Below are 24,152 nucleotides of genomic sequence, written 5' to 3'. Positions count from 1 at the left end.
GAGATGAGAAATGGTATGATTATATTTAGATAAAACTATAAATAACAGAAAACACTGGAAGAAATATGAGTTGCACACATCTAGCAAATGATGATGCCTTTTGGTTCACTTCGCAATAAAAAATACTTTGGTACTAGATAAAATAAACAGAAAATATTTTATTTTGTTACCGCAGTCATTTTAAATACAGAACCCGAAGGAAAGGCTAAACCCACAACCATTTGTCATTTCCAGATGACAACAAAGAGCAATACTGGAGCAGAGATAAAGTTGAAAACTGGCCAAAAACATTTTCAAAAATACATATGCAGAAAATGTTTTTTTGAGGAATATGTATTCAAAATATTTAATGAATATATTGAATAAGAAACTAAATTTTCATTCCACTTTGAAGTGACAGCAGGTCTAGCCATCTCAATGCACAAACCATTAATCGCATATTTAATGTAGGATCTGACACACCAATGCTACATCTTAGTTCAGCTAATCGTTAAAGCTGAAAGTTGAGGTTTTTTAAACAGAACACATCGATTCGGTTTCAGTTCAATATTAATCAGTGTGAAAATTTATGAAACTTCAGCAAAGGACAAGCGCCTAGAAATCAGTAGCAGAATGTGTGCTGTGATTATAATCAAAACTAAGATTTGAATCCACAACCGGTCGCTTGTCACAAAGCACCATTTGGCAAACTGCATTAAGTAGAGAGTGAAACACTTCTCACACTAAGATACACCTGCCTGCGATAGATGATAGACCTCATGATACGCTCTAACAATAACAGCAACAATGACTTAATCCTGCGTACTTGCACCAAACCCAACCTCTACGAAAAATAAATGGTTTACGTAACCAAAATAGTTTATTTACATGGAGATTAGTAAAGAATCATTTGAACGCTAATACCACTTCTATAATCAATAATAATAATAATCTATAATCAATAAAGTAACAAGAAACAAAACAATTATTGCAGAGAGAAAAAAATAAATATAAACATTATATAAATTTTTTAAATGACCTTGCGTATGTTCCTTGAAAACCAAAGATAATACTAAATAGACACAAAACTAGTTTAAATTAAAAGTCTGAGCACCTTTGAGACATCAGAAGCTGGAGTAACCGCTGCCAAATCCGAATATGGCTGACCAGCAGGCATCAGATATGCTAAAAATGACACAAAATATAATTACTTGAGCTATATCAAGCCTATGTATTCAGATGATTTCATGAAACTCACCAGTAGGTTTGTTTCAAAATAGCCACAGCAACTGCCACCATAGAGCAGTTTTGAGCACTGTTTATGAATTTCAGCTTCATATTCCAATGGGGCTAAAGCACCGAATGAGTGTGGATTATGTTTGTGCTTACAGATATGGGAGAAGCAAACGGATAAAGTTTGTAACCACTCGCCACTTTTACATAAGACATTCTAGTTGAGTATACATCTTGATGAAACGGTAAATACAGTTGTCGCTTCTGTAACGAAAATTCCAGATAATGTAAAGAATTTATGTGAACTTTTTGTTTCATCCAAGATAATAAATTTTATATCGTAAAGTGTGAAGTCAGCACAAGTTCTCAAATTTGATTCCAATAACGCTCATCTCGTTAATATGGCTAATGAGGTTAATACAGTTTTAAAAATACAGTCAAACATGGATAACTCGACCACGGATAGCTCGAACACATGGTTAACTCAAACGGTTTCTTTGGTCCGTTCCCACGTAATGTTAAATTGCTATAGATAACTCAAACTCAGCACTGTTAGCTCGAGCTGTTTTTTTCCAACGGCTACCGAAACGGTTGTTATCGCTTTAGAAAATCACTTTATTCCAAGCCATAGAGGTAAACCTCAACTTTTCATAATTCATAAGCATCGTTATTACCACCATAGGCAAAATATTTTTGTCATTGACTTTTCTAAAGGTTTGTTGAAATTTGATTTATACCAAACATCCGCTTAGCGATCGCCCTTCGGAAGCAAGGTAAAGTGAGGTAATCTTTGCATAAACTTCAAGAAAAATCAGCAAAATTGATCGTGGGTAAAACGCTCAAAAAAAGGATGTATTTTCTTTTGAGCATTTCAACAACGACCAAGTTTTGCCAATGTCAATCTAAAAACGTCCTGGCAATAACATCACCTCAAACAACAAACCAATCTCAAGTGATAGAAAAATATCTATACTTTTTGATAAAAACGTTTTAAACTTTACATTAGAAGCATTTAATTTGAAATAAGCCATTTGTGCTTTTGATTTATATTATAGTTTGTATATGTAAATTTATCTGCTAATAAATAAGTAAATACATGGACTTGTGACAGTGCTCTGATAATTTGAACGCTCTGATAATTCGAACACTTTCGCTCGGTCCCGTGAAGTTCGAGTTATCCATGTTTGACTGTATTTCTTTCACTGTTGTCGCAATTGAGAAAAAATGGCGTGTCGGGTTATCTTTATGATCACTAGTGTTTTTTCAGTTCGCCGTGAGAAACTGTCAGGCGTGGCAATAAAGCACAGATAATAAGTATGCAGCTACACAATTATTTAGTGTAGATGTTAAAGTGTAGGTGTTGGAGTGTCGGTCTACACATCTGACAGTCACAAGTTGGAGTATCGTTGAAAGCCATCTTTTGTCATAACGTTGAACCTTTTTGATGGAAAGACAAATAGACACTTCTCTTATGGTAGTAAAGTTATATTTTTGTTTTACTATATTTTAGACATATAAAAATTGTTTACTGTTTTCATTTTTCAATATGGACTTAGCTGTCTAGAATAAAAAAACTTAAGGTAAATTGACATTGAAGGCATGCCTTCGCCTTAACCTTAATTTCGTTTCTTAATTCTTGTGTTCCATGATAAATAGAAGTTGGCTTCAGTCGCGATATGAAGTATATTCTCATGATTTAGTACGACTGTCTGCTAGCCCCTTAGGGACGTTCTTCGTCCGACTCATAATTCTCCGCAGACTAACCAAATGATCAATTGTATTAAAATTTCCAAATTCCTTTAACAGTAGGTTACCACAATTTAATTTATCTATAAATACATGTACCAGTGTTTGTTGGTCTGTCATTCGTATGTCCAGTTATAGCAAAAATGTTTTACGAATAAAAAATCGCTTCACACTGAATTTTAACTAGGATCACCACGTCTGCAGACAGGTGGGCCAAACTACCAGGCCAAGCGGCTACATCGCTATACAATGGAATAATTGTGGTCACAATCATTACATCGTTTGAAATATGCATAACCCACAATATCACATGAGCCGGCTTCACAGCTCTTACTAGTAAGAGTACAATACAAGCAAGCTTAAGTTACTAGCCGAAGTCACTCAAATTAGCCAACTTCCTAGTTGGCTAATTTGAGTGGCTTCAAGCTAGGAAGTCACTCAAATTAGCATCACCTGTCACTGTTTATAATCTGTTTTTATTGCAGTGCAACGACAGGCATTCAGCAACTCATGATATTAGGAGGCAGCGCACTACAAGCTATGGACACAGCAGTGAATGGAAAACTGTGAGTTGACTCGTCTGACCTAGGAGGTCAAAAGAGCAGCTCAGACCTACACAAAACATTATCAGCATGGATGAATACGACTTCTAATAAGCATCACACAAACAGCATTCATTACTTGAAAAACAACTAGATTTTTTCAAAAGTTCCGCAGATTCAACGGATTTTTTTCTACAAAAGAAAAATAAATAAAGATATCAGGTGTGAAACCAGGAAATGCTGAACCTACAACACCCAAACTCACCAGGGCCTTACAGAGCCATCCAGAGTTTATCATACCGCTATAAAACAGCCAAACAATGTCTGTGAAGCATAGACAAATAAGTCTAAAAATTTGGGCCAAGTTACTCTAATAAGTCCATGCTTCATAGGATCATTCTTTAGGTAAAAACCTCCTCTACGGCTCTGCTCCAACCAAAACAAACCATCGAGATAACTCCTGAGCCAATCAAGATAACTTGGGCTATTTGCAAGGTTTTTGCAATTATAACCAACGTTATTTGGCCTATACATCACTAGCCTAAAACCAGTTTCATTCTCCCAAAAATACCACAAAGATATATTATCATTTTACAACTAAGACTGTCAAAATCTCTGTAGCCTAAGCATACCGGCAAAGGTATAATGTGGAGCCATAGTTTTTCAGAACAGCGAGATACCTACATATAGTTTAGATAATACTACGAAAAATATTATCAATTCTCTGACCACTACGGTTTGAGTCTTTTCTATCTTCCTTACACAAGCGGTAGTTTCTCCACCTATTTTACGCCATGAGTAGTTAGCAGAGAACATAGTAGTTACTTCTCCTCTCTCACATCAAGAGTAGTTAGTCCTTCCTCCCTCACACCAAGAGCACACTTAATACTAGAACAAGTCGATTCTGAGTAGCCTGTTATTACTAAACAACCGGTACTCACATTTCTTGTTTTACTTACTAGAGAAGGGCAGGGCTGCTGTGCACTTGTGAAGTCCAGCATAAACGTAGAGTGAAAGGCAATATTTGTCAGTACAATGAGGTACTCCGAGAAAGCAAACATGGAATAAACTGTAAGGAAAAAATACGACAAAGTTCATACATCTATGACTTTCTGGTGTACATTCAAACAAAAGAGAATCAAATGTCTAGACTATTCACAAAATATTGATGAAGCTAGTTCTTAAAGCGCACCAATTACATAAATTTTTATCATATATTTCAATACATCAGTCTTGGCTTTCGAATGAGCCATAGTTTGATTTGGTGAGACAGAAGTTGGTTGGTGTTTATAGGATTTCCCCAGAGCTCTATCGCAGAAATGTTCAATGGTATAGACTCGAAGATTGTGATGTCACAATTTTCATATGCGGTGTTGTGTGCTCTTACTGCTCACTTTATTGCTTACAGCTTATATTTATCAACTACGATAATGACGCTTATGTCAGGCGAAGGTAGGACAACTCCAGAGAACCAATGAAGATGATAAAGGAATCAGTGTCATTAGTTCTCCATGTACAGATTATTTCTATGATAGATAACTCAGATTCCAAGCACCATACTATGTTTTCCCGATGATATTACGCACTAACCCTCTTTTTTATTGTGATGTTGAGGGGCACGACTGAGACTAATTAATTTCAAGCATTGCGTGATCTCGCGAAAGTGCGATTGACATATAGTACTAGGGCCACGCAACCGCAGGCAACAATTTAATCGATGTGATTTCTCACTACCTTTATCAACGACAGTATATTTATTGAAGCATAGATAATTAACCCAGAACATGTGTTTGTATTGGTCGGGCATTACCACGATCCCGGGGCATTGTAGATTATCTAGAATCCTAGTTTATTATTAGCGCTCTCTGAGTTTAACAGCACAGATTGTGGGGGTCCTACCACACAAAGTTGTCGTCAGAATAGTCACTTTTAAAATCACTGTCGTCACTTTTAAAATCACGTTTGTCATTTTTAAAATCCCTGTCACCTTTTTCAAGTTGGTAACCAAAACAACCTCGTTCTTCACATTCGTTATTTTAATACAAGTATCCATTCTGGTGGCACTGGGTTGCGTTAAAAACCTGAAACTTGCTCAGTTTGAACTTCTGCTAACCAAAAGCATGGCTCAACCAGCGACCTTCACAAACTTATTAGTGATGTTTGGGAGCGTTGCTGATTACTCCGCAAAGAGTGACAGCCATCTTAGGCTTTTAGGGCTACATTTCTTGTACTGAAAATAGACCGAGATTGTCTTTAATAATCACTGTCCGTCACAGCCTTGGAAACGGATTTGCTGTCAATGTCGTGGCGTTACATTGCTGTTTACTTTAATTATTTGGCAGTCTATAAATGCTGGGCCAGATGCTTCAAACCAAAACTAGTGTAGTTTCGGTTGAACGTGTTGATTTTTGGACAAATAATAAGTTAGTAAAGGTACGGCTACACGTAACAAATTTTTCGTTGGTTCTAACCGAAATCACGAAATGATTGAAACACACAGAATTCTGCTGTGCTGCTAGAATCGTGCTAGCGAGCACGACTCCAACAGCTTTTGCAATTAGTATAGTCCAAGAGACGTATAATTACACACAATAAAAGTATAAGTGCAATTCAACATAGTACACACGATGCAACTGCTTAGATTGCGTTATTGTATGCATTTATTGTTTGGAGGCGATAGCTACAAATTGTTTATTTTTTAATTATATTTCCTTTTTAGCAGCAAAAGTTTTGTGGTAAAAAATGTTGCCATCTTTAGCGCAATCAAGTCGGTTGCATCGTATTTACTATGGTGAATTTTCTTAATATTTTTCTTGCGTGTTGCATTATGTTCTCGGACTACATATATCTTAAAATTTGTTAGAGACGTGCTCGCTAACCAACAATAGCGCAACTTAAACAGTTACATCGTGTGTTCTATGTTGAATTGCTTTCGTACTTTTATTGTGTGTCGCGATACATGTCTTGGACTATACTAATTGCTAAAGCTGCTAGAATCGTGCTCGCTAATAATTTGTTTAATCTGTTGAAAGCGTTTTGTCGACGAACTCGGTGGGCATGCACAGCTAAATAATTCTGTGAATTTCGACCGATTAATTCTACGTTTTTCGTGATTTCGGCCAGAACTCCGAACCAACGAAAAATTTGTTACGTGTAGCCGTACCTTTAGTAATCCTACTTACACAATCATCGTCACCTACATTGATAAATGGTCGTCTCGTCTGTCACTTTTTAAATATCCCTTTCGTCGGGTCGTCAGAATCGTCACAAAACACGGGAGGACCCCGATTGTAACCGAAAAGTGCAGCCTCAGTGGCAAGGAAAGGGATCAACTACCTAAGGCTAAATAATAATTGTGACATCACATTGTGGGAACCGCAACTAAGTGTTCTTTTATTGCAGGGCATACCTTTGACACCCTTTTTTTCATAGTTCTATTATTCTTCTGTGTATTGAATATAGGCTCATTCAAAAGCCAAGACTCTGATGTATTGAACTATATAATAAAAATGATGTAATTTATGTGTTTTAATGAAGTGTTTGAGGTAACTCTGTGGTCAAGTAGTAAGCCACTTCAACAGATAAACCATCAATCCCGATATGAGAAAAAATATATAGATTACATCAAATAAGTGCTCGAGGATAAAATTCGATGAAACTAGAAAAGCGAATACTGTGCAGGCAAATACTTCCAATTTAGATATTATTTCCACACCAAAGGCATGTTTAGCTCCCAGGCCATGTAAAGGTTGATCACATATTACAGTCATACCTTGAAATACAAATGTCCCAACATATGAGAATTTTAGAATACAAACAAAATATAGAGCGAGTTTTCGCCTTGAGATACCAGAAAAATTCTAGACAGGAGCATAGGAAACGGTTCTCGATTCGTTCACTATGTGCAAGGCCGCTTATGAGAACAGCATCGCTCGGTCTTCTTGCACCATCAATTTGAAAATTTTAAAAAGGTGATAGCGAAAGCGCGTCTGAAAGACACCAAAAAAGGAAAACAAAGACAAAATTAGAATCAAGTTTAGCGTTATGTTGTATTACCTAGCATCAAAAAAGTGTAGCGCAACGAGTAGCCGTATAGCCGTCAGACCTCTTTCTTACCACTCTTAACCGTTATGTCTGTCGCAAAAGTAAGCGCTCTGTACAGTACTGTAGATAAAAATGTTACATTTTATTGCAGATCATAACCACTAGAGAGGTTTGTGTTACTTTATGAGCATAAGTAGTGAATAAGAACGATAAACACAAGTTTTCCAACCGTAATACCCAGTTTTAGGTGTTTTTTGCAGAGAATGGGAACGCATTAATTTGTATTTAGTTGAATGTATATATATATATTTATACATAAAAAAAACTTTGCTTTGAGATACTAAAAATTGATATACCAGCTCAGTCCCGGAACAAATTAAGCTTGTGTGTGGAAGTATGACAGTACAATGTTGACTAACTGAGTTACTTATAGCTAGAGATATATCACAGCAGCTACACTGTTTCAGGTTATTTACATACAGTTAGCCATTTGTCAAGGTAAGTACGATGGCTATCATTGGCGGATAAAGGTATATTAAAATAAATTAAACTAATATAAATGCCTATGACAGCAATTAAGACCAGAAATCTTGAATACCAAAAGTGCATCAATTCATAGTACAGATTCTGTGCACAAAAACCCTCCGGAGGAACCATCTTATTATATATATTATTATTCCATATTATTCTTCAAATAATTAATTCCTAAATTATTTTCCTAACTAAGAGCATGAGATTTGCCTGGTTCAACTCATAGCAAGAAAAGACTTTAAAGGCTGAGAATATCAACAATGTCTTCCACGAGGCTTTGCTTGCGCACTGTTTCAGCCTCAAATGCTTCATCCAAGCTAATAGAAACTAAAAACAGTGTACCACGAAACCTGTGATTGAACGCCACCTCTCTTTAAATGCCACCTCTATTTAAAAGCCACCTCTATTTAAACGCCACCTCTATTTAAACGCCACCTCTATTTAAACGCCACCTTTATTTAAACGCCACCTCTATTTAAACGCCACCTCTATTTAAACGCCACCTCTATTTAAATGCCACCTCTAATTAAACGCCACCTCTAGTTAAACGCCCCCTCTATTTAAACGCCACCTCTATTTAAACGCCATCTCTATCTACCGACACTAAGGGAGAAGGGTTTAAAAATGGAGCGCCACCCTTTAATTGAATACCACTTCTAGTTGACTGCCACTTCAACATTCTTTAATCTATACAAACCTATAATAGCAAGTGATCAGTAGAGAAGTGTCTACAAAATCGTACGAATAATAACTCGGTTACATATAAAAACAATTAACTCTTTCATTGTTTCTGTTTGTATCAAAGTCTGTTTTCCAACTCCAAAGATTTTTTGGTTTTTTCGTTAAAACTTTGAAAGCAACACCATAGAAATAATTAATAACTGTATCAAGATAATAGTAGTTCCTTGTTTAACACAGTCTTGATACTTCAAAGTATGTGAAAGACAGTTTACATTTACGATGGTATATAAATGACTAGTTCAGCAGTGCAGAAGAAGAGCTGAAGTCGGAAGACATTGTGGAAGGTATTGAACCGCCAAAAGAAAACAAAATCGTTCAAACAAAAGACACAATCAGAACGCAACACGCCGAGTGAATGATGCAAAGCTTTTTGTTTCAAAAATGTTAATTTTTGTTTTTGCATGTATTATAAGTATGATTTGTTCATGTCACTTGTTCTTGAATATCTAATTGTAGCCTTTGATAGATTAATATTATTATATAACTTATAAATTTACAGATTTACAGCATATTATTTGATGGCATAAATTGCGGCTATATAAAGCTTACGATAGATCGACGCTCATACCTCCTCTTCTATTGCACATAAAAAGGCAGTTGCAGCTGAAAACTGCAGAAAACATATCGATGAGTGCAATGAGCTTTTATGTAACTTTGTTAAATATCGTTACTAAATGAAAATACATTAGTAAATTTAGATTAAAATACAAAATTAAAAGCTTCAAGAGGTTGCAAAGCAGAGCACAGACTATAATATCATTGCAGGGTAATTGCAAGCAATAGATATCAACTGATAGAGATATTTCTCGGCTACCCAATGCATATTTATTTAGAGATCTACGACAAGTCAGAGGTAAGTTAGCAAATCTCTTGTATCTGAATGGTTAATGTCACTCCGCTCGAAGGAGAGTGCAAAATAAAAGCGACATTCGCTTCACCAGTAAAAGAGTGAAACTTTTCTTCCCAAAATTCTGATGAGCTATTTGAAAAATGTAATGCCAGTCTCTATTTGAACACCAACTCCATTTGACCACCACTATACAGGAAGGGGTGAGAAAAATGGGGTTCAAATAGAGGTTTTAGTGTATAACACCGCTGATGTAACAAGGTATATGATAGAAGTAGCTCTGCACTACAAGGCGCTCTGTGCATTCAATGAACCAACCTATAGCCTCGCAGTAGGCACTGTGTCTGTAGTAGAGATACATAGCCGATGTCACCAGGCAGCAATATGCAGCAAACAACAGCTTCTTGTACCTTATGGAAGAAGACAACTACAAAAAACAAAAGAGTATTTCTTTGCAAGAAATGTCAGCTGACTTTTTCTTTTAAAATGCTCTCTCACAAAATACTGTGAGAATTTGTTTAGCATGCAATTCTTCTCTCTTCAAAAACTTGCGTCCAATCATGAATAAGACAAGTTGCGAACGAACGCATACACTGTTACACTTCAAGCATCCTCCACACACATTTCAGACGTAAGGAACAATGACAGCAATACAAATGACACAAAGCATGTACTCGAGCAAAATGTAAGCAAACAGCCGTCTTCTTCAAATAAATTAACTACTATATCATTAAGAGTTGAACCGAGCAAATTTTTTGTTGAGTAAAGTAACTGCCCGCATGCTTGTGGGAAACATTTGTTGATAAGCAGAGAGCAGCGGTGAGCGACTTGTCATTATACATAATTGCACCCAGTTGTATTCTACTAGTAAAATGACTATTCCTTGTATAAGTTCATCTCCACCAGTACATACAACATGAAATGATGTGCAGGGCAAGCCTTTACCAACATTAAATAGGAGCACAGGCTATCAGTTGGCTCCTGATATGCTTCGGCGAAACGGCAAAGAATCCGTACTACATATCGCTGGCTGTGTATCCTCATACTTGCTATGTAGGCTACCACATGCTACCATACTACATATTACTGACTGTGTATCCTCATACCTGCTACGTAGGCTACCACATGCTACCATACTACATATCACTGGCTGTGTATCCTCATACCTGCTATGTAGGCTACTACATGCTACCATACTACATATCACTGACTGTGTATCTTCATACCTGCTACGTAGGCTACCACATGCTACCGTACTACATATCACTGGCTGTGTATCTGCATACCTGCTATGTAGGCTGCCACATGCTACCATACTACATATCACTGGCTGTGTATCTTCATACCTGCTATGTAGGCTACCATATGCTATCATACTCCATATCGCTGGCTGTGTATGTTCATACCTGATATGTAGGCTACCACATGCTGATATTAGCAGCAGAAATGAGCAAAAGACAACACTGGAACTATAATGAAAAAATGAGATCAGCAGGTTTGAGTGGAGACCGCATGGCTAAGCAGTGTTGGTCGTAGCTACAGTTAGCAGATTAGCGAGTGCAAAGTGATGTCATGCACCAGGAGTCACGTGATCAGTAGTCTGAGAAAAAGTAAACAACTCCTATCTGCTCGTCGTTCACTACGTTGAACCTTGAGCCGATAAATCCAGATGGTGAGCTTAATCACTGGCTGACTTCCATTACCTCTGAATGTCAGGGAAAACAAATTATAAACAAAAAGACAAAATAAATTTAAATAAATATTTTAAACTAATAATACTGAATATTATTACCAAAAATAAACTCATCAAGCTATCAATTGTCATCAGCTCAACATATCAATAATCGGAGAAGGGACTTGGCAAAAGCTACACAGAGACTGGGATCACTTTTATAGCATTTAGCAAATGGCTAACAATTAAACCGCGAGCTGCCATCATATGATAGTCTGTTTGCTAGCTCATAGCAACACATGCCCAGCTTGTGGGCTTGTCTTAACCCTTTCGCGGGCAGAGCGACGTTTTTGTCGCTTTGCGATACGGCTGCTAATGGGCAGTGCAACGTTTTTGTCGTTTCGGTAACGTATTTTATTATTGCAGTTTCTGGTTAGCTAAATGCCGTTTTTTGTTTACTTTTTTTACCAATAGCAAGCTACGATATAGTAGTTTCGGTTAGCCTCAAAAATTGACTTTAAGGTTGAAAAAAACGATCGTTTTTAGCAGTGATGAATAAATAAACTTTCGAAAAAAATTAGAAAATTGTTCTATATAATTTATCAACTTTTATTTTTCTTGCTTCGGTTTTAGCTTTTATTTACCGAATCTTTTGAGAGTTTGACTTTAGTTTACCGTCATGGCGACTTCTAAAAGAACCTCCCGAGATTATTCTAATAAAGCAAGTACTAGTACCGAAATTACTAAGAGATTCAGAGCTGACAGTGACTTTTTAGATTTAGTAGCAAACGATGACAGCGAATCAGGTTTGGATTGGGATTGGAATGACTTTACATCTGGAAGTGACAGTGATGAAAAGGCTGGTAGCAGTAATGATGAGGATGTGAGTAGGAGTGACGCCAGTGCCTGGAAGAATATAACCAACATAAACAGATAAATCTCCTACAATTCAGCAGTTTATAGCAGTGACAGGCCCAGTATTTACTCCAGTAGATGCTCAACCAGTAGAGTATTTTGAAAAGTTTTTTGAGCCTGTCAGTCCAGGAAGTACATCTTTGTGGGAGCTCTTTGTTACACGAATAAGTACATGGTGCAAAGACTGTGATGTGGGCCTTTGTAAAGGAGAATGCTTCCGGACATATCATTCGTAAATAGACAATTATTATGAAAAGCATATATTTTCTGTTATACATTTTTATTTGTTTATAATGTATATATATATATATATATATATATATATATATATATATATATATATATATGCCTATGGACATATACATGTATACATATGCACCTTTAAACATAGATATATGCACATAATAACCCACAGAAAAGTGTATGAACCTTTTAAAAAAGATTGATTTTTTGGAAAATTAATTCGCCCATGGGAGTCTGATTTAGTTTTGAAAATTCACCCGCGAAAGGGTTAAAGGTTAACTTGCACAATTTTTATGTAGATTTTATCAGAAAGTATCAGTATTTTTCTATCATTTGCAACAGTTCTTGATGTTTGAGGTGATCTGTTTGCCAGGACGTTTCTGGATTAGAATCGATAAAACTAGATCATGATTATAACACTCTAAAAAGGTATAAAATGATGCCACTAGTTGTTGTAATTGCTATAGTTGATATCAGTTATTGTGTTCAACTTGCCGCATTCTCTATTCGATCGGTCTCTTTGCAACTATAGATGCCAATATTGCACTTTCGATTGATCTGAGCATTTTAATCGTGATCAAGTTTTTTCCATGTTAATCTAGAAACATCCTGACAATCAGATCACCTCAAACATCAAAAGCAATCGCAAATAATAAAAAAATATCGATACTTTCTGATAAAATCTACACAAATTTTGCATAAGCTCATCTGCAAGGCTGGTTCACACTATATCACTGCATGTCGGGGTTGCCTTCCATGTTATTACTCATTGACTATGTGCGTCGTAAAACGATAATATTGCCAAGGCAACACGGATGTCAAGAAACATTGCAGCTGTCAAACATTCTCAATATTTTACTGAGTATCCACTAGTCTGTACGATGTGTACCACTTCGGTGATGGTGATTGGCTGTCACGGATTGTGTCAAGGAATCTATATTTTCCTTCATGATAGTTGCTGCAGGACTAGTATTTGATCGTTTCAGCAACTGCATTGTTCGATGAGAACACTGTGTTGCAGACTACTCGACGATACAAATGAGTTTCTAATAGTATAAAAAATGTTATCACAGACTGATGCATTGGGGGATTAACGCCGACATATATGTGATGTAGTAGTGTGAACCAGCCTTAAAGGTTGACTTGCAACAAAATTCACATTACAGTTATTTGGTATCAAAAGATTCACCATGTCTTACTCCGTTGTGTGGTAAGTGCCAAATATGTGGAAATATGATTACAAGCTCTTAGGAGCTCAAAAACTAACAGTTAATCGCAGCCATCAGAAAAATCGGTTGAATCCCTTTCCAAACGGAACTCAAATGGGACGTAGTTGAACACGATGGCTTCTGTTCACACTTTCATGCAACCTCATTCATCGAAATATTTTCACAAATATACCTTTTGCATTCAATAAAACCATGTCTATTGTCTTTACGCGTTTATTTCATTATCATTGTAATGCTGGCACTTTGAGCACTGATATCTCAAAACCTAGCCTAAAGATTAGTTTAATTTCTTAACCTTAGCTCGAAGGAGTACATATCATCCTTTGATAAACATGAGGAGCCTATTGGTCACCACTGATAGTCGAAAAATGCTGCAGAAATTATTCGCGCTATTTGGAAGGAAGTGTGGGTCACATGATCAGATTACGACTAAATGGTTAGATTAGACTGAAACAAAACTGTAAAGTAGCGAGCATCTCTATGTGATAAGGGTTTCCGGTAGAACCCGAAATGTTTGTCATAAACTAGTGCTAAGAGACGTTTTATATTGAGCCTTTTATTTTACGTGATAACATCGTGTGTCAAAACAATAACCACAATTTTGAGTTTGAGTACGTCATCGAAATAAAGAGATTCCAAACTATGGCGTTTTCGTAATGGCTGCATTTTTGAGCTTAAAAGAGCTTGTAATCACATTTCCACATATTTTGCACCTACAACACAGTAGAGTAAGAAATGGTGAACCTTTTGATACCAAATAACTGTAATGTGAATTTTGTTGCAAATCAACCTGTAAGTATGCCCATAAGTGACGATAAATGAGGTGCAATAATGGTTCGATTAGCTTAAAGAAAAAGGGTTACATGACTGTTAGCTTGAAGCTAACAGTGTCTCGTGGGCCGTGGGTCTAAGCCTCATGACTTTTTGTGTTAATCGCATATAAATTGTTAATTCATTACAGTCATACTTCGACTTACGAGCTTAATGCGTTCCGAGACTGAGCTCGTATGTCAATTTACTCGCATGTTGGTGCAATTTACTTATATATAGAACAATTAAATATATATTAATTGGTTTCTATACTCTAAAAAATGCAAATAAAACACTCAAAACAAGATATTGTAACAGAAAAGGCATGTTGGTTATTGACCTAACTTACCACATGCTTTCAAAAAGCAACAAATAAAAAACAATGCATGAAAATGTGATTAATTAAAAAGGTAAAATTAAATACATACAGTAGCAGCTAACGCTAGCATTTGCCAGGGAAGGAGATATAAGTGTTATTCTGCATTACAACAGTTGAATTTGATAAATTTGGATTTTATCAAAGTCTTAAAAAACTAACTTAAAAGCAAACCTAAAAGCAAACTTTCATTTTTCGTAATTAAAATTTCTTCGGCGTTCATAATTGGAAGTTTCTCGCTGGTTAGCTAATTTTTCCGTTGTTTTCGCTTTCACGACTAGCCGGCCGTTTTAAGATAAACCTATCTAAGGACGTTTGCCTTTGTCGCTCTTTCAACGTGTTGCGATTAGAACGAACACTGGTGTCGCCACAAAGGGTTAATGCACGACCACTAGCCAACTTGTCCGAAAGTCTATTTTTATAGATAGCACCGGCCTTTTCACGTAGGCCTTTTCGCCCTTATTGAAACATCGTTTCAGTTACGCTGTCACCGGCCAATTGTTTATCTTTTATGTTTTCCAATGCCTGAGCAGTCTCTTCATCAGCGGTCGTGAAGATCGCTGCGTCGTTTAGAAACGCATTATGGTTAGTCCTTTTGCAAACTAAATGCCCTGAAAATAACCCTTCGGTTTGATAATTGTAGATGTATTTCTGTCATATTGCTGAGCTAGATCAATCACGCATACACATTTCGCATATTTTACAATAATTTTCCGTTTAATATCAATTGTTATCATTTGCTTTTTCTTTCCATTATCTTTCATTTTACTGGCAAACTTTCGGTCTACGCACCGTACTTTTAATTCACATAGTTCTGCACTGAAAATTGCGCACAGAAAACACAGTACAAAAGTATAACCTGAGTAGTTGAAAAATACAGAGTGATGCTGTTCTCATAAAACACCTCCGGCATACTTTGCAACTGACTCACGTGCTCGTATCTCAAACATTGCTCGTGTGGTAGTGCTAAAACTTGCTTAAAAGCTGGCTCGTATCTCAAGTTTCTCGTACGTTAGAGCACTCGTAAGTTGAAGTAATACTGTACTAATTAATCAATGAAAAATGGATACAACAGTTAAAAATGTGTCAGCTGTATAACCATGATTTGCAGCCCTGACATTGCCAGGTTGATCGGTCAGCCAATGAAAGAGCTACCAATCTGACTCCCTTTGCCTATCTTTTGGCACAATTGAAATACAACTAGGAACAAACAATGATGTGCCAACTGGGCCTAACTCCTATCTGAGGGTTTCCTTCAGTAAGCGGTCAAAACCACTTAGCAATCTATTTTTCATACATGCCTCAAGCTCAGCTAGCGACTTTCACCAGAGCTTTTTACCACTAGATTCAAATATCGCAACATACACTGTACCTTAGACAGCCTCGTGTCCTCATAAAGGGTCTTCTGTATGGCTATTACTGACAGCATATAAATTATTGAGAAAGCCAAAAAGATTCCAAAGGCAGTTGAGTGAATCTCTACAAATATAGGTGCGAGATAGTGACATATATATGTCCATATGTGACTTGACTATTTTCACTAAGATTTCACTAGATTATTTAGCAAAACTGCAATTGCCCATCAACCACCACGAATAGAAACCACCAAAGGCAAGTTTTCACTCGATATAAAAAACTACTTGCACCAAGACATCTTCATCACTAACACAAGACAATGTCTAAATAGTTTACCAAAGTAATCTCTAGAGCTGTAGAGCGTCAGCATGAGCAGGGCAGTCACTTCAACCAGGTTCACCATAACACAGGCTATAGCGAGTGGCTCATAATTTCCTTTCCACCTACAATAGCCATAATACTCAAGTTAGTACAACCAAAATGACAGACCATTGAAGGGGTGCGACAACTGCTAGTCCTACACATTTTGCACAAATTATAATAGCGCATTGAGTATTACTTTAATTCTAGGTAATATATTCTTATAATCACTTTGATAGTTTTTTTTCACCTCGGCAGTACCGCATGCCAATGAATAACCTGAATTGCTGCCGTAACCGTAGCTATGTAGCCAATCATCAACTCGGCTGACTGAAACATGTTATGTAATTCCTGATATATTACGACAGCATTTTTAAATACACCATTTCTGTAGAAGTTAGAGAGCCTAGTACTACTTAGTAAACCAACTACTACTAGTATAGTTGAGCCTGAGTGCTCCAGAAGAAGTTAAATCTATTATCAGCCATTGTCTACCATGAGTCAAATTGCATCACTAACACATGTACAAAATTTCAAATGACAGTAGAAGTTTATAACTACCAATCGTCCTTACTCAACGATGATCAAGAGTTGTGGCACCCTGTTAAACCTGTGAAAATGGCCAAAAAACATGCTTGAATAAGCTAAATGAAAGTTAAAAGAAAATACATTTCTTAAATCATTAAAGTAACTGTGAATGTATAGAAACACGTATGCCAGCCTTGACACTGTTTGTATGTACGTACGGTACCAGGGGTTAGGCTAATATCTGTAGTATTTGAAGCCTAATAAAAAAGACCTACGGCACATACAAATGCTAAATGAAAAGTGAAATGCCAAAATAGTAAGCATGAATAAACAAAACACGTATCATTTGCCACAAAGTACTCTATGGTAGCCTAACATTTATTTATAATACATGTTAATAGAGGTGAAACGAGACACGAGACGTCTCGAGTATCGACCTGTCTCGTCTCGTATCGGTCTCGTCTCGACTTAACTATTGCCAAACTCGAGACAGGAAATAGAACTAAAGCGCCTGCGCATGGTTGTTAAAACATGGCTTCTTGCGGTAGCAACAACTCCATATATTGTAATGGATTGCGGGCAACTGCCTTTAAAGTTATACCCGGTCCGTTACTACCTGTTGCTATTGATTATGTTGGCCACTGAGTCTAATCATGTAGTCGGGACAACGGCCCTGTTACATTTTAGTTCGGTTCTGTGTCCTTAAAACAGATACCGGGTCGTATCTAATTACTCTTCGGATAATCCAATTTAATAAATAACACTTTTGCGGGTAAAATGTCTGTATTTTATCGTATCGTGTCTAAACACCAACTGCCCTTCATAAAATTCGGGCCTCTTTTACGTATATACTACCAATCGCGGGTAAAACTTGTCCGGACACGGAGAAACGAACGAAAGGCCGTGTCGACCATAGTCCGTGTTCGGTTAACAATGACGTTTTGTTAGCTCAATATAAGAATATACATGTGCATGTATACAGTAATTAATATAATTTCATGAGTACAATTTAAATATAATTCACATACTACAGTTAATACACAAACAAAACTTAGCATTAATGAAACGATAAGAATGAAAGTGTTATCGTGTGTTCTTTTAGTTGCGGTATTTCTTTGTAGAGCGACGGCTATCGGTTTCATTACACATTACATTAAAAAGTAAGAACTATTCAATAGATGGTAAAAATATACATGTACAAAGCAATATGTTTATAATAATTATGATCGATCAAGCTCAAAATTCTTAGAATATATAACTTCGGTATTTTAGAGCTGTTTGTGTCACTTTTGTTTACAAAAACTACATGCATATCACTATTAAAATGTTGTATTTAAATCGTTTACACCAGGTGAAAATTCAATTTAAAAATAATTTTATTAATTTTATATATACCAAGTAGCTAGTACTTGTGTAGTGAAATCATCACCAAATGCTCATTATTTTACTGTCTCCTGTCTCGTTCCACCTCTACATGTTAAAGTAAAGGGTAAATGAAAAAGAAAACGTTACAATTTAATGTTCATGTTAAAGGTTTACAATAATTATTAAAAAGCTAATAAAAAGTGTAGAAAGAGAAAAGTTGAAGAAGTATATTACAGCGTGAATAGCCTGTACATATGCGATAGAAGCTCAAAGATGGTTGGGGTACATTTATCAGCCGAATCGCTGACTGACAGGGTCCTCAGAACGTAACTCGTCATTCTGTGAGGACTACCTGGACACAACTCTCAATGTAATGTGAACAATTTACACAAAGTCCTTACTCTACTGCACAATCCATATGGAAATAGCCCAATTTTTCACTGTTAATATTTGCATGATTTGTACTAATGTACTAGATAAATAGCAGTAAAGCTGCAAAATCAGAGATATTTAAACATAGTGTCACATAAAGTGCAAACAGAGAGAGAGAGAGTGAAGTCTAAATTTAGTAATTACATAAACTAAATATAAAAAAGCCACGAGTGTAAGAAGCTAGACAATTCTTGCTTCAGACCTTTAATAAGAAAAAGTGAGATTTAAACGGTACATTAACAGCAGCTCAGTAAGTGTTTGATAACTCAGGAAGTTTACGATAACTCAAGAAGTGTACGATAACTCAGAAAGTGTACGATAACTCAGGAAGTGTACGATAACTCAGGAAGTGTACGATAACTCAGGAAACGAACGATAACTCAGGAAGTGAACGATAACTCAGGAAGTGTATGATAACTCAGGAAGTATATGATAACTCAAGAAGTGAACGATAACTCAGGAAGTGAACGGTAACTCTGGAAGTGTATGATAACTCAGGAAGTGTACGATAACTCAGGAAGTGTACGATAACTCAGGAAGTGTACGATAACTCAGGAAGTATATGATAACTCAAGAAGTGAACGATAACTCAGGAAGTGAACGGTAATTCAGGAAGTGTATGATAACCCAGGAAGTGTACGATAACTCAGGAAGTGAACGATAACTCAGGAAGTGTACGATAACTCAGGAAGTGTATGATAACTCAGGAAGTATATGATAACTCAGGAAGTGAACGATGACTCTGGAAGTGAACGATAACTCAGGAAGTGATCGATAACTCAGGAAGTGAACGATAGCTCAGGAAGTGTATGATAACTCAGGAAGTATATGATAACTCAGGAAGTATATGATAACTCAGGAAGTATATGATAACTCAGGAAGTGTATGATAACTGAGGAAGTGTATGATAACTCAGGAAGTGTACGATAACTCAGGAAGTGAACGATAACTCAGGAAGTGAACGATAACTCAGGAAGTGTACGATAACTCAGGAAGTGTACGATAACTCAGGAAGTGTACGATAACTCATGAAGTGTACGATAATGCTATGTACTATTTTTGATGCTTTACATATACCAAAGTTACAACAGAAAGTATAACTTGACACTGAAAATCAGTTTACATCGCATGTCAATTACGACTAAAATCATAAGACTATGTAACTTTAGTGAATATAAAGCATGCCATTGTTTTAATTTTATAATCTAAACTTTAAAATAGACTCGATGAACTCTGATGCATTTTCATGTTGCTGGTACCAAAGGTATTGAGTATCTATACTAAATAATCACATTCGCATTTAAGGTGCATTATAGTAATGTGCAAAAGCTTTCCCTCTCAAAAAAAATGTATAAACACAGATCACTTGGGTTAAGATTACCTGTTGCTTAGTGTTTGATAAAAGAAAGAACATTTTTTAACATCTGTTGTTGTATGACCCATTTTGACATCAAATCATGTATTATGCAATGTTTTTATTTTTGTAGTTAACAATCCTTACGCAATTTTCGACCTGTCAATTATTTTAAAAAGTTGACATCAGCAGTTTTCTGTCGATTTTGTAGAAGAGGTCAGCATCGCTAAGACATGATGCCAGTAATTTCAGAGTATTTTGAGAGATTATATGTTCAGAGGAAAGTGAAAGCCTTCTTTGCTATGTTATCTGTATGGTTATCAAATGACAGTCTATTATTGACACTTCGGTATTTAAAGGAGAGGGTTGTTAATAAATGTATCAATTAGTAAATTATGGTGTTTGATTATTTTTTTTGAACTATTTTATCTTTCATTTGATATTTTATAATCTTTTTATACAGAAAGATCTTACCAATTCAAAAACAACTGACAAACTTAAAAAGATCAAGTGCCAATCTTAGCGGTTTTCTTTTGCTAGAAATCAATGGCAATACATGCAGTATAATTTTTAATAATGCAAATTATTTTATAACTATGATGAATTAACTCTACATATTATTTGTGTGCGAGCTAGAATTTCAAAGACACATGATGTAGAGACGACAGAACAAAACTAAAGCTACTTATTTAAAAGTTGTCATGATATCTACAGCAGAATATATGATAATAGCTACTTATTTCAAAGACAACCTGATATCTACAGCAATCTACAAGACAAAAAATCTTCGACGATTCAGTTGGTCACACGAAAAAGAATTCTGGTAAACGTCACGCTAGCATATTTATTATAAAGTGGCAAACAATCCATTATCTCTTACTGTGATCGACATTTATCTGCACTTGATTTTAATCATCATCTTCAATAAAAAAGCAAACTTAACAGTTATTTGCGGGTCTTTTGTTACATATCTGTTTAGACTAAAGCTTAGCAGCAGAAGAATCGCCCTTTTGATGAAAAAATGTTCTGTGAACCGGCACAAGACAGTTACATACCATTTTTCTGAACATGGATATAGACAAAGCACCTACCCCGAGGAAGCAATGGTGGAGTAATAGTTGAGGTAACAGAGACTTATAAAATATCTCCCAGGTGTATGCAGGACAATAGACCACCACCACACAGATATCTGTGGCTCCTTTTCACCAGAAGCAGCGCTTATAGATGGTAGAAAGTTGTATGCCTATAGAAACATCAGTGTATAAACAATGTAAAGAGTAAGCAGTTCGTTATCCATACTACGGCATGGTTCACAAGAGATTGAAATTGTACAAAAATGTCAAGGGAGACTGGATAGAATAAAGATTACCTCTTCCATAATACTATACATCCTTACCACAGTAAGTATGAGAACACCACAAAACATTTTGTAGCAGACTATGTGAAAGAACTGTGAAGTGTAAAGTCAGCTAGTACCATTTCCTATGTACTCACAAACTACAGTTCATTGTAATGTCTATAGTTCGCTGCCACCACTGGGCCATGCATGAAACACATTAACCTTGCCAAAACACATTAAAATTGCAGTTATGCCATAATTACACTGCTTATCAAAACATACTCATGCTGCGCACACTGGAAACGTTTTTTCTAAACGACTTCCACTGGTTTCCTTAATGGTGACATTGTTTGCTGACTCACATTTGCCTTTACATATATATATATGCCAGTTTCAGATTAGCCAGACAGTAGCAGTTTTAGTGCTGTGGGCAGCATGTAACCCAGCACAGAAAGTTTTAATATCAATAAAAAGACAAAATTATAAGTGAGAGACTAGCAGGCCTATGGAGGCAAAAGGTCAGTTTTATTATATATACTTATATGTATTTTATTTTACTAAATTGATTGCTTTTGTTTTAATGTGACTTTCATGTCAATTATATAATGTTTGTTTTACGTTATTATGCTTTACACTGTAGTTTTATTGTGACATGTACTTTTGTAGACTTCACGGTCTATTCTGGCTATCAGTAAAATAAACAGTCATATCTACCAGAATACGATCAGTTCAGTTTAAACCACCGCAAAACCTGCTGTCATCTCAATTCGTGGCATTTTCGCTACAAGAACACCACAAAACACTTTCGTAAAAATGTTGACAGAAAGGGAATGTTACAATACTCACTGAGCAGCCATGAGTTATTGTTGTTTCTTTAAAGTCGTAGAGGATCGAATAAATGACACAGAATGCCAACCCAATCACCGGCAATGATACTACCACAGTCCCAAACTTTGTCCAAGGTAAGGTTTCACAAAGGAAGCGTGCCATGAGTTCCTTTGGCGTAAGGACATGGCATAAGACTTGATCATATGCTCATATTTTTCCACCTCCTACACGCAGATGAAATTTATTTTTAAAAAAAGCTGATATCAACGGATTAAATAAAATTCCATCCTTAAATCTCTACCAAACAGGATTTGAACAACAAACATGGAACGAAGCACAATTTAATTCACAAATAGACTTCGTTACCGCCAATCCAGCCTACCAATCGCAGTATTGACGGTGGTAAAAACTGTCTAGACATATTGTCTATTCGTGTTTTAAAAAGCTAATGAAGCTACAAAAATCTGAACAACTATACCAATCATAACTTACAGGTTTCCAACATACACTACGTTCCACGTTGCATCCGATAACTAAATAACCACAAACAGTGAAACGTTCCGTAACGATTCGCTAGTTCACCAAACAACTCAAACTCCAGTCACAAACTATTTTTTAACTAATGTTCTGCCAAGGCCGAAACAAATGAGGAGCAAACGGTCGACACACAAACCAAAATTACAAACGGCCCAGCAGCTTATAATACTTATGCTCATTCCACTACGACAGAGTCAAACTCTTAGCGAAACCGACTTATCTTCTGCATTACGTATACCGGATACTAAGTGAGCGACGCTCGCAAAATTCTAACCAGTACATGTCGACTGGTTTGAAGTACTTTAGGCGAGTTAGTTGTTTGTTAAAGTTAGTGAGCGCAATAAGCTGATGGAGGTTTTGCGTCGTTTATCGCTGCTCGTTTATCCCAGAGCGTTTAGTTCTCAACAATCTGTCGAGCGCAGTGACGACCCACTAGCATTTCGATACAACTAATGTTGTTCGCTTCCGACGCTAAAGAGTAGATAACTACAACTTATGGATTCTGCCAATATTGTTGATGTGAGATTACAGAGTTAACATCCAAAATGTTTTAATCGTGGCTAATGCTAGCATTGTATCGGTATCAAAACTTATCAAACTCAACCAATACAGATTAACACAGCTAAAAGTGGAATTAAAACCAACTCGACCGCTTTAGTTGGTCGCTGAACAATAGTAGCCTACACGTATTTATGAAAATTACAAAAACAAAGCACATGCGTGCAACAATTCCATTCAGCAGCTTGTTTTTGCAAAGCTTTCTGCTTGTTTTCAAATGTGATGAGCCAAGAATTGTCAGATATGATATATCAACTGTAAATAATGAAGCGGCGAATTTTTGACTTGAGTAGATCTCAGCAAATCCCGCATTATGCACTTTGCAAGACGAGGCGTAAGGGTTACACAAACCTTCTATTAATGTAATATGTTCAAGTGGTTAATAGTCACAATTTACAATCTAGCCTAGTATGTAAGTCCAGACAAGGAGGTTGCCACTATTTGACACTTATGACACTTTCTTGCATATCAACTAGAACCATCAGTTCTCAGACTATATCAACTGGAACCATCAGTTCTCAGACAGACTATATCAACTAGAACCATCAGTTCTCAGACTATATCAGCTGGAACCATAAGTTCTCAGA

The 24,152-nt window shown here is 36.3% G+C and overlaps 1 protein-coding gene across 5 annotated transcripts; it reads right to left on the bottom strand.

The window, feature by feature from the left end:
• Positions 1-4: 4 nt before the first annotated feature.
• LOC137406013 (post-GPI attachment to proteins factor 2-like) lies at positions 5-23,239 on the bottom strand. Of its 5 annotated transcripts, none has more exons than XM_068092518.1 (9): positions 23,144-23,239; positions 22,489-22,694; positions 21,395-21,546; positions 16,601-16,707; positions 16,281-16,387; positions 9,982-10,090; positions 4,460-4,569; positions 1,369-1,476; positions 5-1,164 (listed from the first exon to the last, which is right to left on the bottom strand). In XM_068092518.1, the coding sequence occupies exons 2-9, from the start codon at positions 22,630-22,632 to the stop codon at positions 1,156-1,158; spliced, it is 846 nt and encodes a 281-aa protein (XP_067948619.1). In that variant the 5' UTR covers positions 22,633-22,694; positions 23,144-23,239; the 3' UTR covers positions 5-1,155. The 5 variants fall into 5 exon arrangements, with proteins under 5 accessions (XP_067948619.1, XP_067948620.1, XP_067948618.1 ...); XM_068092519.1 differs by having other exon boundaries at positions 23,177-23,232; XM_068092517.1 differs by lacking the exon at positions 23,144-23,239 and adding an exon at positions 22,963-23,118.
• Positions 23,240-24,152: the final 913 nt, after the last annotated feature.

The sequence above is a fragment of the Watersipora subatra genome, chromosome 10 (assembly GCF_963576615.1).
Source record: "Watersipora subatra chromosome 10, tzWatSuba1.1, whole genome shotgun sequence".
Lineage (NCBI taxonomy): Eukaryota > Metazoa > Bryozoa > Gymnolaemata > Cheilostomatida > Watersiporidae > Watersipora > Watersipora subatra.
The sequence above is the reverse complement of the archived record's forward strand: the minus strand, read 5'-3'. Positions and strand labels throughout refer to the sequence as shown.

What these genes read in the sequence shown, in the direction of transcription:
- LOC137406013 (XM_068092518.1), bottom strand. Translation starts at nt 22,632, where the DNA reads ATGGCACGCTTCCTTTGTGAAACCTTACCTTGGACAAAGTTTGGGACT. An exon ending in TCCACCATTGCTTCCTCGGG is followed by an intron (nt 16,708 to 21,394) that starts GTAGGTGCTTTG and finishes TGGCTATTGTAG; the next exon opens with GTGGAAAGGAAATTATGAGC. An exon ending in CAGCTCTAGAGATTACTTTG is followed by an intron (nt 16,388 to 16,600) that starts GTAAACTATTTA and finishes CTATATTTGTAG; the next exon opens with AGATTCACTCAACTGCCTTT.